Below are 17,776 nucleotides of genomic sequence, written 5' to 3'. Positions count from 1 at the left end.
ACTTTTTTGAACTACAGTTTTCCTACAGAACATTCCTTTGGGAATGTTCAGATATTTTGGTTTTAGTATAATAAAAGCTATCTTATGTCTTTGAGAGACCATAACTTTGCTGATGAGTAAAGAAATTAAAACTGTAGATTTCACCTCCTTCTACAACTTCTGTAGATTACCAACAGATTTCCTTAGTGTTATACCAAGGCCTTTCTCTTCTTTAGTTATTTATCAGTTGATCATGATCTACTGAAAATAATGATATTATTATTACTATTAGCATTATAACATTTAAAAATCAGACTTGTTCGGTTCTCTAACTTGGACCTTGTTTCGTAACTTTTATTTACCCAGAAGATGACTGATCATGTCTTGCCAGGATAACATCCTATGTATATTACTATAATTTGAGTTTAATTTTGACTGAAAGATGCAGCAGTCATTTGGCCTGGAATAAGGTTGCTACTTCTTCACACAATTCCAGTGATTTTTGAGCAAGGAAAATTATACATTCATGCTTCTTTATCTTGTGGATTATTAGACTAGAGCATTTATGCATTTCTAGTCTTCACTATGTAAATTGTAGTTAATATTTTTTACTGAGCTGACGTTGGAGAATGGAGTAGTCTCTTTTTCTAATGTGCTTTTTAAATGACACTTTGTGTTGCTCAGGAATTCCTCACTTGACCTTCTGCATTTTATCACTGGAGGGATCAGCAGCACTGTTTCTAGTTTGAGTTATTCTAGAGAAGTGTAGAAGGTTATGGAAAAAAGCAGTTGCAAAAACAGATTAAAAGTTTCTGAAAAAGAAAAAAGTAAGAGAGGAAAAAGAAACATGTAGGTTCTTTCATAGGACTAAATACATAGACTGGAAAGTTGCTTAAGTCTTTTGGTATTGCCATTCATGGGCAGTAAGGAGCCTCCTCCTTTTCTTTTATCCCACAAGTTGGTGTAGAAGGAAACACTATTTCTAAACCATCTGTAGTGGCTAAGTTCAGTTGACTACCTGCTGTTCTATTGTCTGCTCTTCTATTTAATTCACTAGTTTCTTTTATTTTACAATGACAAAAAATTGCGGTGTAGTTTCTTTTGAAAAACTGTGTTTGAGGGGTTTTTTATGACTAACGATCAACAGCCATGTAATTGCTTTGTTGTGTTTTACTAAAGAAATCTATTAAGTAGCACAACTTTGATACACTAGTAATAAGAGTTTGCAGGTTACACAGACACCTGTGGTGACCAAAGCGACAGAAGCTGCTTGTTAGAAAGAGCCTGTACAGCTGTGTCCTATTAACTCCTTATGACACTTCTTAAAACACAAAATAAAGGGCTTGTTTAAGGCTTTATAGCTGCTCTCAATGAACTTAGTCCCTGATTGTGCTGGACGATAGGGTTTTTAAGCCTTCATTTTTTTGCTTTCTGTTACCAACAAGAAAGAAACTGTCATATTAACAGTGAGGTCAAAAAATAGTAAGGGGTAAACAAGGCACGCTGGTTCAAATTAGAATAATTTCTCAGTTATGTTTAGTGTCACATCCTGCTCAGACTCTGATTTCTTCAGAGGGGGCACGATGCTTCCTTCTCCCTTTGGAAAGTGCCAATGCACTGTGGGCATTCCCATAAATAAATGCTGAGTCCCTCTGTTCAATCACTGCCCTTCATGTGCCTCAGTGACAGTGGTCTTGGAGCCCATTCTGTTCTCTAGCCCTATGAACACACTTAAATGTAGCTTTTTATTTGAATGCTGAGAAGACAACAGCAATAGGAGGAACTGGGTTTTGCCTGCTGGTGTAGCCCAAGAGTAGCTCGTTTATACTCTTATAATTTCATTGTAAAAATGCTGGCAAAGCCAGGATGGGACAGCAGAGGAATCAGGCCCACTTGATTTACAGCAGTGAACAGAGACCCCTCAATGTCAGTAGTAAAAGACATGGTTTCAGTACTGTGGAATGGCATGAGTAAATACAAGCAGCTATAAAGACTTTCCTTGTATAAGCCATAAAAACCTTCTTGATGCTTTGATCCACAAATTTCATTCTATTCCAAAATTAGTCCTAATAGCTGTTTCAAATTTTCTCATTAATGGAATGAGGGTCCATCCTGAACACTGTGGAACAAAACCAGTTCCAAATTAATGTCATTTTCCCCAACTTTCAATGTGTTTGTCGACTGACATTGGTACAGGAATGTGCTTTAAAACCTGCATTACTGTACAATAGCACATTTCTTCTGGAATCTCTCAATCTTCAATATCCATTCCAATAGATTTAAGAGAGTGTAGGTAGGAGTAAAATGCTGTGAGAGCATTAGGTACCTGCCAGCAGCAGTGCAAAAGCATAAGCATTACAACTTTGGGAGTCAGATACTAAAAACTTCTTACTGCAGGCACACAGGACTGTTACTTTGTAAAATGAAGGAAAAGTCTAGTTAATACAGTTGAGGGGAAGTTTTGTTTTGGCTTCTCTGGGTTTTAATTGCCTCTGACGTCAGGTTTGCAGTGAAGGGAGCAATTGCTCCCTTACTTTGAGTAAGTTCAGTGATTATGAGTTTTTTCATTAATCATAATAAAATTGTAAGAAAGGGAAAATAAAACAAGCAGGCTTCATTTAGGAAAATAATGTGGTGTTTTTATAATACAGTTAAGGTATATACATGAAATCTTTATCTCCTATAGTTTAGACTTCAGTTTAGGGAGCAACTCCGAAATATTCTTGTGGTATGTTCCTGTCAAAGGAGGAAAAGGGCCACTAAGCTACACATATATCTCTAGCTCTTGTTATATTCCATTCAATTTGTGGTGACTCATGAGCTTAAAAATAATTGTTTCCTTTCAATTGCTTGCAGTGAAGATTGCTACCATGGCCCTTCAGACAGAGAAATTTGGGGGCAGGTGTCAGGGTGGTGGCAGTGGGGTTTGGCTGCAGTGGGGCTGGCAGTTCTGGCCCTGCCACTCTGCCCAGGCACACACCTGCACTGGGCCATCACAGGCTGGGCAGTTCCTCAGGTTTCCAGAGGGATTCTGGGATGGACAAGCAGGAGAGCCAGGCATGAGCAGCTCTAGTACTGGCACTTTTTTTTGTCAATATCATTGTTTTAATACAGTTTTGTGCATGAGTTGTGTATGTGCAAACACATGCCTAACTGGTTTTGTTAATTCATTAATGTGCATTAATACATTTGTATCCAGGAAAGATGTATAGTGATATATATATATATACACACATGCACACACACCTTATATTGGTACACACAGCATTAACAAACACAGATAATGCATAATATGAAGAGCTTTCCAGCACACATGGTGTTTGTTAAGCAAAGCCAAAACCACAAGACAGCGACTCAAAAACCTGTAGCAGCTTTTTAGCTTTTGATATCATTGCCCTTGGGCACGGTATTTCAATGTGCTGCCAATTTTGCTCTGATGACAGGTATTTGTTAGTTTTAATGTTCAAATGATAGTTTTTCACTTTGTTTAAGCTTAGGAAAGAGTTAATTCACTAAAGTGCTTCTCAGCAGCAGGTTGTCTTCACCTGCAATTTCCGTCATCAAGTGATTAGCCATATTCACAGTTGCTGACCCTTAATTCTAACCTACTGAATGATGCATGCCTGGATGAAGACCAGTTGACCATATTACTCCAGTCCCCAATCCCATTTGATCCATCAGCAAATATATTGCAGGTGTGGGGTCTGTGAGAGCAGGAGGAGATGAGTTAATTTCTCACTGCCTCTTCAGGAGTGACCACAGATTCTGTATATGTTGCTTGCAAAACTGTTGGACATGTTCTTCAGTCACTAAATCCTTAACAGGTTTCACAGAGCAGTGTGAAAACCTTTTCTATTGTATTCTGCAATTTTTTATTTAATTTGCTTTAATAGCAATACAGTGCCAGTCAATAAAAACAGGTCAGAAGTCTAATTAATGTTTTAAAAATAAAGGTTCTCAAACACCAGGCGAGTTTGTCATTTTCTGTGTGGTTTGTTTTGAGGAGGAAGAGGAAAGAAGGTGAGGAGGGAACCCTTCTGTTCCATGATTACATCCCACCCGCTCATTTTCTCCTTTTCTCCTTTGCTTTTGATTTTAGTGGCGGTCTTAACAGAATGTCAAGATCAATTTGCAGCATGGTTTAACTCAAGGTTTGCATTCTGCCAGCAGCAATTGTCCCACTGAACAATGCTGTGTGTTCTTGTAACTTCAGAAGCTTTTAGAAGGCTCATGGCAAGGGCAGCATCTAATGACTTTATTAGTGTAGGGTTTCAAAATGGACTCGGTAATTGTTCGCATCTCTTTGTCATTTAGTCATAATTACTGCATGGTATTGTTCAGGGGTGCACTTGTGAATAGTTTCCTAATAGCACTGAAATGAAGGGAAAAAAGGAAAAGGATAAAAGGTGATTGTCTCTTTAGATGGAGAACAAAACAGCCTGTATATAGATGATGGTTAAACTGTTTATTATACACCCACCAGAAAAGGTAAACTATCCCTGCTTAAATATTTATGTGCTTCAAGGTAATTTCATGTTAGTAATCTAAAAATGTCCAAATTTGGAAAACTAAAAATCAGCAGAGAATGCATTTTGGTCTGGTCGTGATTAGGAAGATATGGATGTCTATAATAGCCAACTATAAATAGAAAGCAGCCTCTCTGATGTTATCAAGATTTTCAGCCCATCAGTTTATATGCCTTTAGCAATGTTTTAAGGTCATCTGAGAAAAATAGTTATTAAACCCAAGGAATTAATTAAACTGATAGATTTGTAAGCATATATTTTAAGTCCCCACTCTAAAACAAAATCTCAAAGAATGTTCTATCCCACTGTATTCAAACTACAACCTAGTTCATTAAGCTTGTTGAACAGAAAAGGTTAAAAATAAAACTTTTTTGTGTCCTGTGCAAAAGAGGTGAAGGCAGAAGAGCAGGTGGTCAATACAGATTTGTTGGGCTGTTTTGAGGAAGGATTTGTATGTATTCACTTATTGCTTGTTTATTCTGCTGTATTTGTGCCATCTTTCCTCCAGGTTGGAGACTCTCATTGACCTTACAGAATTGTATTTTACTTCTCAGGATGATTCTTTGACTTGTGAAGATTAATCTGAATTCTCTGACTTCTGATGTGGTTGTAACTTCTCCCACTTTACCAAAATATTTAAAGTAACCAAACACAATGTCTGTTCTTATCTAGGCTATTTTTAAATCTGTATATTAAATCTACCTGTGGCAAGCCTTGGACATTCCTTAGGAAATCATACAGTACATAATAGGTGATGATGAAAGTGCAGCTTGTTTGTTCCATTCTTTGTGCAGTGCTCTAGCAAGGGATTGAGGTATATTTTATTTATACTTTCACCAGTGACCTTGCCTGGTGTCCAAGGATGGACTAAAAGGGTTTCTAGAGGGCTGTGCTTGAGACTGAATGGGGTTGGGAAGTGTGTATGTAATCTGGTTGAGCTTTTCAGGGTGGGAACCAGATCTTCCATGTTTTAGGAAGAGATAACCCACTCATGTAGGCTTTACTTTTGCATAAAGTGGATAAAATCCTGCTTTTTAACATCTACATCTGGTGTTTAACATGTGGATCCTGAAGGTGATACCCAAATAATTTGATTTAGGCTGCTGTATGCATCTTTAAAACATGCCTTGTGTCTGCTCCTTGTGTTTGAGGTACGACCCTACCAATGTGGGTAAGGCAGCAACTCTGAATTATGGAGAGCAAGATTATTTTAATATGCCAATTCAGGACCTCAGCTTTTACTCTTTTAAAAATGTAAATACCTAATACAAAAATGTTATTTTTACATTAACATTTTAATGAGTCTTATGTTGACTTTGCACATTATATAATTATTATTAAAAATAATCAGAAACCTTGCATATTTAATATTCATAATTGTTTTCCTCATGCTCAACAAAGAAGTTACTTTTTTTCCAAACCCATTTTTTAAATGTTAAAGGCTGTTTAAGGTTGGCTTTGGGAATTATCTGGTCATAAATAAATCACACTTTTTTGGCCCAAAGTCATCCACTTTGTGTTCTGAATGTTCTGAAAGGGAATAGGTCTTTTAGAAGAGATTGTCAGATTTTCTGCTGCTGCTACTGCTTTTGAGGAGGACTTTAGACTGAGAACATACAGCCAAAAAACATCTCCAGTGCAGCCCTTCTGTTCTATTAAAAAGTCCTTTCCAAGAAGTATAGTGAGCACCATGTGCCAAAGGGCTTCATTGTAGGAGGAAACTTTTCCAAAGTTTTTCCTTCAGTGCATAAAAATAAAAAGTAACTTCAGGAATTTATATGAATGAGACTGTAACAAATAACCAGACCTTTGTTATTTCTATTGATACAGAAAGTAAAGCAAATCTAAAATACTCTGAATACTATGAAGATCTAAAATACTATGAATTTTTTAGTATTTATTTTAATGCATTTTTCCACACATTTGAGAGCTGAGTTCTCTCTTTATGGAAGGTAATTTGACCTTAAGTGCACTAGACATCTGCTAATACAATTGTTAAATAACATTAAGGTGCTGGGGAGAGGGTAAGAAAAGCAAAAGCCAATGAGAGCTTGCAATTTTTTGGTTTTTGAACATACAAAAACATTCAAAATGCAGCACAAGGTGTCCCTCTGCACATTCCAGGAGCACACTACAGTGTGCAGGATGCAACCTGCTCTGACTTGGTTTCCTTCTGCAGGGCTACTTGGCTACCACAACCCAGCTGGAGTTAACATTTTAGCTTTGGTTGCTCTTTCTGCCACTGCCTTGACTGCTTGAGATTTATTCATGATGCCTTGAGAAGGTAGATTAATTTGGGGGGATATGCAGAGCTATTCATGCAGAGATTGTACATCAGTTTGATTCCTGCGGGAAATTGGGGATCAGGAGGAGAAAGGCCTGGAGCAGTCAGTTTTTGGGTGGTGTCCATGTCTTCAAGGCCATGCTGATGGCACTTTCCTGCATGGAAAGAAAGGATACTGAATTCCTCTGCTCCTCTGGAGTCCTGCTGCATCAAGGCCGAGGGCAGCAAGCAGAAGTGCTGCTTTGTGCTGTGGTTTTGAAAGGACATGCAGAGAGCTCTCATTGCCCAGAATCCTCAATTCTTTGCCAAGTTCTTCCTTTAGCTCCTCTACAATTCTTCATTTCTTTGTAGATTTTTTTTCTGTACTAGGCAAGAGTAGGAGTGGCTTTGATTGGAAAATACAACATGACAGGTCAAAGCCAAGCAGTGCCTCTGCCTTGTCCCTTTCAGGAACAAGGCACCAAACATGTTCCTAACTTACCAAATTGTTTAAACTGAAATGGTAAAGGAACATTTACATTTTTCCAAAGTATTTACCATCATAGCTTTTTTTCCAGATATCAAATAATATTGAGCTCTGAGATCAACACTTTTGATGACCAGCTGACTTAGGCCAGAAGTGCCCAATTTTGTTATTAAAAATTAAAAGTTGCACATTTTCACAGAAACAAATTATTGCTAAACCCCAGCATCTACAGAGGGCTACATAGCATACTTGGAATTGGGAGATAGACCACAGGCTTGACACTTAACTTTTAATAAGTATTTCCTTTGGGTTTGAGACTCAATAATATCAAAATTTTTTAATGTCGATTCTTAAAGCTATTATTTTGTCATATTTGTGTTCTAGGACCTTATTTTAAATTAATATTAAATAAGTTACTATATTCATAAAAATATTTTAATATGAATACAATTACCAAAAAGCTATGCCAGGAGTGTATTTTAATATAAGGCCTCACATATTAGCTGGTAGGAAATGATAACATTCTTCTTTTGAAAACTCATGGGCTACAAAGATGATAATTGCTCAACAGAGGTTGTCTCAAAGTATATGGGGGATAATTACTGTGCAGGCACCAGCAACTCCCCCAATTAACATCTTCATGGCACCAGAATAATTTTTCCTTAGTGCCACTTTTAACTGTGTCTAAGCATTAATACCTGTTCAATCTACATTTTAAAAACTTCAATAATTTCTAAATTTTTTTAGCTTGTTTCTGTATTTGTCTAGCCATGGTCAGTGTTCATATTTATTCTGTGGCTGTAACTGCTGGTGTCATTGCCACTGAGTCATGAAAGAAATGGTGCTGCCTGCCAGAACTGGTACTTTTCTTGATTAACTTTTTTCTTGTAACTTCTGAGATTTTTTTAATGGATTTTTATTTCATAAAATGCTTTTTTGGCTTTCTCCTGCTCTCTCCTTGAATATTTTTGTAATTTCAAAATAAAAGGACTAGTAGGCTGCTGTTTGCCCTCCCTTCCTGGCAGCATTCCTCTATTTCCACTGTTGGTTGGAGATCACAGTAATCCAATGCTGTGGAAAACCCTTTTCCCTGGAGGGCCATCTGTCTCTTTGATGGACTCCACAGGCACTTTTTTTGGCAGCTCTGGAGATGCCACTGAGAGATCTGGCACACTTCTGTTCAGATGAAAGTAAGAAAATCCCTTGTAAGTGATGTACAGAATAAGATACTGGATATTGCACCAAGTTGTTTTGGTCCTGCTCTCTTCTAACAGTAAATATTAGCACAGAGGGGACTTTTTTTCCTGTTTTTCTGGTTATGAATCTGACAGTAAAAAGGTCTACAAATACAAAATCAGTAAAAGCAGAAAAGGGAAAAAAGTCATTCTTCATTCAGAATTCTCTGCATGCAAAACCTATACCTATAAAAACATATTTTGGCACTGAGGAATTGGTTGACTAAATATAAAATAGACTTAAAAACAATACTAAGAAACCAGCACCTTTGAGTAATACAACTAGGACTGTAGGAGTCTCTTTAGTTTTGTTCCTGCTAACATTGTTCTCTACAGCACTTCTTCACTTCCAGTTAAATATTTTAGTTTTCCGTGAAACTGGAGAGCTTTTCTTCTGTGCTGTGTTGAAGACTGTTAAACAGTTTTGATGCACAAGTCTAGGAATTCAGTTCAGTTGCCCACTGTCTTTATTGCTTCCAGGGCTGAAACCTTGAACTCACAGAAGTAATTTTCATTTTGCTGTGGAGGATCACCACTGACTTCTGTGAGGCCAACATTTCACTTACCTGTTCCCACCTTGAAAGGAAAACATCAAAAGCCATTATTTATCTGAAGAGTTGATATGTCCAGACTTTACAGATGCTGTTTTATCCTTCCCAGATGTTACATGTCTGTGTCGCTCTTTCTGATATAGCAGAGCTTGTTCAGCTTTTTGATGTCCTCTTTGTGTCTGATTGTTTTGAGTTGAAAAATACAGAGAATCAGGGAGTAACACTTATGGCTTTGAAATACTTGCTTGCCACCTCCACCCATTGCCTTCCATCCAAATTCTCTCTGAGGAGAGATTTTTTTAGTACTTCAGGTGCCTCAAACAAGCCCAATGCTGTTCTTGTCAGACTTATTCATTTTTAGCCATTTTGTTGGATACAATATATATATATATTGATTTTTTGAAATCACAATTTTGAATCTTTTCAGTATCTTTGAGAAGAAATTACTTGGAGCACTTGACATTTTAATGCAGTTTGTCTTTTCAAATAGATTTGGCTTCTAATGCATGTGACAATGGGACTTTGCTCTTCAGTTAGAGCATACATTTCAGAGTAGTTGTTACCTAAAATATTATCATAAGGCATAAGAAAACACACGATTTAAGTTGCCTTTCATGAACATAATTAAGAATTAATAAGCCTGTACCAGTGGCTAGTCCTCAGAATTTCCACTGTTTTGCCTTTTGTGACCCGTGTTATTAAAAGTCCATTATTTTTACAGACTTTATTAAATTGGATCTTATTAAAGCATTCTATATTTGCATTTGGTCTTTCATAATTCATTATTATTATGACATTTACTTTTTACCATCAGATCTGAAAACATATCATAAGCTACCCTTTTCTCTTGAAAGAAATGCTAATTTCAAACAGTCCTTTAATGGAAGAGAAAAGCTTTATCAGTTTTTTCATTTATTCAAGATCGTGTTAAGAATACTAATGTTAGACTTCTGTATGCTAATATCTAAGAGCTTTTTTTGGTCAAAAGCTTAGAATTATTGTTTTTTAGACCACACTGCTAAGTATGTCACTGGCAGGGCATTAGTACAAAAGAAAATACAATTCTGAAGTACCGTGTTTTAATTCTGTGACTGATAAAACCAATCTCTTGATCTTTCATTATTAAATTATGCTTTCGTATGAAATTTACTATTTTTATACCTCACCATGTTTGTTAGATTGTTGCTCTACTTAGTTTCTCTTTAAAAGTTTTAAACAATTGATTCAGCATTATTGTTTTTGGGGGTAGTTTTGAATTATAGTCTTCACATAGTGTAACAGGAAATGGAATTCTCCATGAAACAAATCACTGTCTCAAGCAATTGTTAATTGTTTTAATTTAGACAACCTGAACCCTATCATGTTTGTAAATATTATAATAATTTAGTCATAAACAGCGATAAAGAGCTCTAGTACTGAATGCAGAATGTGTTAAACAATAGGTAACATGCAGTTAAACTGCTGAATTTAACATAATTACTGTTTTAAACCTAACTTCAAAAAATCCTCTACAATTTTAACTATTTATTTCTTCTCCCACAAGGTTTCTGACGATGTGCACTAGACATTTTGGGAGTGTTGTAGCCCAAACCATTCGAACTCAGAAGACAGACCAGTTTCCACTTTTCCTTATTATTATGGGAAAACGTTCATCTAATGAAGTGTTGAATGTAATACAAGGTACAGTTCTTTATATTACAGGTATTCCTTATGTGAGTATTGAAACTGTTGTAAGAGGTCTTTGCTAACTGTTTCTCTTTTAAGATGTCCAGAATATTAATTTATTACACAAAACACACTTTAAGTTGCCAGGGTATAATTATCTACTACTCATAAATGTATTAATTAGCATGGTGTTAGAGATTGCAGTTGCTATGACTGGAGTAGAATTATAGTTTATGTTTTTCTTTTATTTTTTTAAGTGGAAGCTTAATTTCCTAAATAAGGAGCTACACTTAGTTTTCCAAAATAATATCCAGATACATTCCTGATTTCCAGAAGATCTTGGCTGCACTTTTTGCACAGTGCCAGAATGCATTTGTTTCTTTGTGTGTAGTTCCTTGGTAGTACCTGGGCTCCTGTTGCTAATATTTGGACATGAGTTGCTTTTTCAGACCTGCTTGCAGCATCAAGACCCCCACATCAGATCAGGATTGAAATTCCTAATATTGTCTCACATAAATGAAGTTTTCTGGCTTACATGAGCAGCTCTTTCTGGTGTAACCATTCCTCTGATTTCACTGACAGCAAGGTGACTTAGATATGGAGTGTTACCCTCTGACTGCTGTTCTCAGTAACTCTTCAAATTAGAGCACATCAAAGAATGGCTGCCTCTCATTTCTTCTGAGTTTGCCTTCATGACACTGTGTCCTCATTTTTTTATTGCATATGTCTGGCAATCTTTATTGTAATCTCGTTTCCCTGAGGAAATTCAGCCTCAGGAAGTGCTGCCTTTTGCAGACAAGCATTAGTGTTTCTTTTTGCATCTGGGATTAATAATTTTCTTGAAGAATCTGCAGTGTTCCTTCCTGTGGACAAAATGTTTACTTTTTTGCATGGATTTTGTCTCCTCAGTGCAAGGTACAGCACAACACTTAATTCCTGGTATATGAAAGCCTGTAATTTATAAAACATATTTCATAGGTTTCATAGGTTATTTCATGGAAATAGTCTTATAAATAGCTTGGTTTTCTGACTCTGCAGTAGATTTCAGATCCTTTGCCATCCCACTGAAGTCAGTGGTGCTACTGACTTAAATGACTTAACAGCTTTAGCAACAATTCAAAGTCATAATACAATGCAGCTTTATATTAAAAAATAATCCATATTATTTAATGGCATGAGTTAAATTTTAATGATTTGTCAGGTTTTCTGCAATATTTTGCACTGAACTAAAACAATCACCTATTGTAGACTTACTTAAATTCATCCTTTAACAAAAATCACACCATTTCTGCTCGTTAGTTTCCCAGGAATGGGGACAGTGGTATCTTTTAACAATACTGCCTCGATGAATGGTAGCCTCTGAAGTCCTGCATGTTGTAGCATGTGGGATAACATTTTCTGCTAAGGTAGCAAATGTTAGAAATGGGAACAATGAGGGCCTTTCAGGGCAGGGTGAGAAGGCATGTTGACAGAAGAGATACAACTATATAGAAACCTAAGACCCCATTGGTGTTTATTGAAATGCAGACTGTCTTGGTTTGCTTTTGATTTTTACTTTTTTTCCTGGGGTTGGAAACTATGGGGACAGTCTTGTTTTCTTTATTGATACTTGTTCTGCTGGGGTCCAACAGCTGTTTAGGCTGGCAGATGTTAAGGCTTCATAGTTTTTGACCATTACTCATGGTTTAAGACCTCCTAACTACAATGACAAGTGGCTTTAATGGGTAGTCTTCAGTTTAGAAAGAGAAACCAAAGAATGCATCTTGGTAGGAAATTAAAGTAATCTTTCAGTCTTAATGAAGACTGGAGGCATGCTGGAAGGAAAACATGGGGAGGTATCTTTTTCCTATATATGTGTTCTATTTCATAATACACACATGGATGACACCATTTTCCACTTCAGTAGCTTTACAAGTTTTTGGAGAAGTAAATATACTGAAGAAAATATAGTATTTGAAATTTTATTACTAGTTTATCCAAATAAAATGTGGATATATTTTGTCACATCCATTCAATCATTGGATTGTGGGTTTTTCCATTGTTTTAAACCAATCCACTTCATCCTACCTTGTGTTGCCTGACTAAGTAGTAGCTTTGGTCTCCCTGGGAATTCTAAAACTGTAAAATCAATTGCACATAAGGGAATCCCAGATCTACTGCTTTCCTTTAACATCAGTGACTAAAAGACAAAATAGAGTTAATTTATGCAAGCATAAAAGCAATTGTTCAGATTTGCACCATCTGAAATTCTAACCTGTGATCAACCTTTGTAAAAATAATTTTGAGTTTTCACTAAAAAGGTGAACTGAAAGCATTCTACTGAGATATTTGCATTTTCTACTCTTGTCTTTTTTTTATTTCTTATGGATTAATTCTAAAATGACTTCTTTTTTGTTTAATAACTTTGATGAAATGAAGTTCAGCTATCTTCCTTTGTTGCTAGGTAACACAACAGTGGATGAGCTAATGATGAGGCTGATGGCTGCAATGGAGATCTTCAGTGCTCAGCAGCAGGAAGACATAAAGGATGAGGTGAGCACTGAAAGTTGCTGCAGATACCTCCTGTCTTCCACTAATCACTGGGATGTAAATTAACCAGGTGTTTCTTTAGCCAGTGGAGTTGGGTGTGATGTGTTTTAGTGCCTCTTCCACTGTCAGAAATTAAAAAGGTCAAGTCTCCTTTGTGTATTTGGGTCTCTCAGAACAGCTCCTCCTCCTTTTTGGTCTTGTCATTTTCAGTTTCTTTCCTTTTTCTGGACACAGTCACCAGTGGCTGGTTACATCATAGTAATATTATAGAGCTTAATATGCTCATTCAAAGAAAATTATCAGATTTTTTGCCACTGACCAGCTCCAAGTCATAGGTAGAAAACAAAAATAGATTAATATATCTTAAATGTGTCTGTTTAAAAGGGGGCTGAAACCAACTTTAATCAGTACACCAGTACTGAACCACCACTCAGAATGATGCAGAATGCATAAATGATGACAAGACTTCTCAAAACCAGTGTTTCAATTACACAGAAGCAGACGAAGTGAGTTACACAGCTGAAAGATCTTTATCTGTTACTCTGTAAATTAAGAGTGACATTTTAAAGTAATGAAGTTCATAGGAATTTGTAATAATAGGTGTGTTGCCATTCAAGATTATCCTTATCCTGTTGTGTAGACATTGATTGACAATAATTCATGAAACACATTCTTCACATTTAAATCTTGTATCTCATTAGTACAAGATTTACTGACTGTAATATGAAGGCACAATTATCTGCACAATATCTGTCATTCACTTTTTCTTCTTTATTTATGCTACCTGTAATTCACTGGTAAAGAAATTGACTTTAATTTTGTTAATACTGAACACAAATTTAAATGTGAGGATTACAACAAAAATCCAAGGCACAATATAAAATGCAATTTTTTATTGCATTTTAACAGGAGTGTCTTGAGTATGGGAGGTTTTTTAATGCTTTAGTAAGAAGGTGAAATTTACATCACAGATGAGCTCCAAGAGAGGTTCATAATTAAAAACTATAAAAGCTGATAAAAAGGAAAAAACTGAGGGAAACAGAAGCATATAAAGTCAGAGAAATAAGAGCAAACAAGGGATAGGAGAAGAAACTAGAAGTGATAGGATTGGAACAGAGTGAGGAACAGAACACCAGACCAGAACCAGGAACTGGCTCCTGTCTTGGGCTGCTCTTTTTCCTTCCCTGGGTGTCCAAGAGCAGTGACAGTGACAATCCAGTCCCCACATGGGACTGTTGTCTCCTGGCTTCTTTCCCCAAGTGCTCTCCCTATCTAGGGAGAATGGAAAATTGATTTTTATACATTTCTACATTATCTACCTTTGTCCAAGTCTTCTGTAGTCCTTCATTTTTCTGTCGCTGGAAGCACCAGTGACATTTCTTCCCCAACAGGAGCTTTTTCTAACACACTTTGACATTCAGAAAAGTGAAGGAAAATTTCATAAACTTTGGGGGCAGCTTTCCAGACACTATGGGTTCTATACACAAATAGGATATTTACTCACACTTTGGCTCCACTCGTTACAAGCACACTGAAAAGGTGATCTCAGACACTTTGCCTTTGAAGCAGGAAGTTTTCAAAACAAAAAATAACCTTGCTTTATGAAATTATTATTCCAGAGAGGGAGTGTTTGACAAGCAGTCTGTACTCAACAGAGGGCTTCAGCCTGAAAACAAAATATTGCCTTTTTGTGGTTAGCTACACAACATGTAGCTCTCTTGTAAGCCTTGTACTTGACAACTTCAAGTGTTCAAACATCAACACCTTTTCTTTCTTAAGATCTTGCTGCAGTTGGTGCAATTTTTTCCCAAATATTACAATAGCAAACAGGATACAGAGTCCGGTTTCTGTTACTGTTTTCTTAATAGCAACAATAAGTCATCGTAAAACCACAAGAAGATAAGCAGAAAATTCTTTTGTGCTTTAAAAAGAGGAGTCATCAGTGTAGCATTGCTGTAAACAGAAGTGTGTGTGAGAGAGAACCAGAACTGGAAACATTTGCAAATGACAGCATGAAGTCAGTAACGAGTGAGTTTATGCAGCTGAAATTCTCATGCACTTGAAAGCTTCCAGCACAGCCATTGTATAATCCTGTTTGGCACAGAGTGTTTTGCAGTGCCCTCTGATGGTTATTTGGGTACAGGAGGACTGGTACCACTCCAGCAGCTGCTCCAGGTGTTCAGCTGATGTTGGCTGTAGCTACAGGCAGCTCCCTGTCACTGAGCATCGCTGAGGGTGTAGGTGGCATGCTCAGAACAGCTTTACCAACTTACCTCACCTGAGTGAGCCACCTCATTAGCTGCTGGCAATAATATGCTTAGCTAAATCCTGTGCTTTTGTATCCATGTATTGGTAACATTTACCAATTTAGCCTCATAAGATTTTAATGGGGCAAATCTCTTGCATATTTTTTCAGTGTCAAGTGCTAAAATACCATTACTTAACTAGCAATTGGATATAATTTTTAGATTTGTGAGTTGTACTCTTACATAATCTCCAAAGAAATACCTCAAAAGCATTGGGATGCACATGTGTACTCATAGTAACCCAACGTGCCTGTCCTGGTGTGTAACTTCTGCATTTGTTTCCTCTCCCAAGTTTTCCTTCAAGGGAGAACAGCCTGCTGTCCCATTCTTTTCTCCGCCTCTCCAGGGTTCTGAGTCAATCATGAGCTGTTGCTGTGTTGGCAGGATGACATTTTGGAAACTTTCTGCCTCTTTTGAACCATGCTGTTGATGTGCCCTTGTAAATACACAGTCTAGGTGTCTGTTTTCATAATTTCACTCCTAAAATTGCTGTAAGAATAAGCCACAAAGAGCAAAATTGGATTAGCAGCACACTGATGTGCTCACAGGGCTCTTCTGATTAGAAGTGGCCAATGGATAATTCAGCTGTGGGCTCAGTGACCATCACCAGTGAAGCCTCTTGGCCAGGGTACAGTCCCACCTTTCCCAGTGCAGTCAGGTCTGAAGTCCAGCCTCAAGCTGTGTATGCAGAGTTATCCTGCAGCTGCACTAATGATTTCCTGCATCTGATGGACACGTTTTCTTTTTCTAGCCATGTTTGCTCCCCTGGTCACCACTACAGGAGTTGACACGCCAGCTACTGCTCAGGCAGTGGGGTTTTGCAGAGGGAATAAATGCCATTGAGGAGTTTGTCCTGTAAGCAAGAGAGGGTCTCTCAGAGGAAGGATAACCAGCCTCTGCCACTGTTAATCAAGGTGTGCACTGAGATTTTTCAGGCACTGACTTTGAATAGAGCGTGTAGTATCAGTTCCTCTTGGGTATCAGTTCCTCTTAAGTGTCAATACCTGTTGCTGGGCTTAGGAAAACAATAGTTGTAAAATATTCTACGCCCTGGAATGTCCATTTTTAAACACCCTGTGAGCTTGCTTGCTTTAATTGGACAGTTAAATAATCATCTCAGTGTGGCGTGATGGGCCCGAATAGATCCGAGGTAGTTCCTTTGTGAGATTAATGTGAAGAGATCTGTGATTAAATCCTGGCATTACAGCACAACACACCTGTTCTGGGCTGATCCTCAGCATTTTTTCTTCATTGCCTGAGGAGGAGGCTTCTCAAAGGATTACAGTAACACTTTTTGACAAGCTTATACAGGGCGGAGTTTCCATGTAATGACAGGGCTCATTTGATGATGCCTCAGTAATGCATTTTTTATTTTTGCTGTCAACATTTATTACTGTAAAAGAAATGACTGTTACACAGCTGGCCCAACTTGTCCACATTTAAGTAACAGTAGGTGTCTGGTCGTGTTTATTTTTGTCCTTATGCAACACTGGCACTCCTGCTCTTGGATTAGACATCAAGGTGGAAATACCCACAGTTGCTTCAGAGACCTTCTTATTTTTACAAATACCAATTGAAACCTTTAATTCACTTTAAACTATGTCTGCCAGCACACTGCTCTGTAGTGTAAAAGACAGACGCTTAAGAATTTTTAAACTGGAAAACCTGCTGTAACAGACTCTGACTGAAGATAAGCTGTAGAAAGCTGTAGGCCTGCAGTCACCATCCTTCCTCTCTGTTCTTGGCTGACATCTTTTTCCTAGATACTTCTAGAGTTTGAGGAAAACATAGGTACTTCCTCACTAATATCTGAATGGGGATTTAAAAAACAAGTGAAGGAATGCCAAAACTCCAAACCAGCAGCATAAATTCTTTTTTTCTCTTTTCCTTGCCACAGCCCTTTGAGCCTTTAGTGGCCGAGGGATATTTTCATAGCTGTGCTGTGAGAAGCCTACTATCACCATGTCTTTTCCTCCTTTTCTGTCTCACTGCTGTCAAATGTAGGGGAAGTGCTTCCATCAGCTCTGCAAGAGACCTCTGAAATTTCTGCTGGGGACTGAAGCTCTGATGTAAATCAGTAGAAATGAGGCATCTGAATACCTTGGATAATCTGTGTTCCATCTAACACTGTCATGTGTATCATGGTGTATTGTATTTGCACAAGAGATTATGAGAATACACGAAATTCGTTAAATTCCAAAGTGCAAAAGCATTATGGTGATAACAGCCGTCTAG

General features: G+C 37.4%; 1 protein-coding gene across 1 annotated transcript in view; it reads left to right on the top strand.

Moving 5' to 3' along the window:
- FAF1 (Fas associated factor 1) overlaps positions 1-17,776 on the top strand; it is a 149,381-nt gene that overhangs the window by 109,067 nt on the left and 22,538 nt on the right. Inside the window, exons 14-15 of the mRNA XM_064428824.1 lie at positions 10,585-10,721; positions 13,150-13,238. Of these exons, the coding sequence (XP_064284894.1) occupies positions 10,585-10,721; positions 13,150-13,238 (226 nt within the window). The remainder of the gene's footprint in view (positions 1-10,584; positions 10,722-13,149; positions 13,239-17,776) is intronic.

Source organism: Passer domesticus, chromosome 7 (genome assembly GCF_036417665.1).
Source record: "Passer domesticus isolate bPasDom1 chromosome 7, bPasDom1.hap1, whole genome shotgun sequence".
Lineage (NCBI taxonomy): Eukaryota > Metazoa > Chordata > Aves > Passeriformes > Passeridae > Passer > Passer domesticus.
Note: the sequence above shows the minus strand (reverse complement) of the source record. Positions and strands in the feature narration are given on the sequence as shown.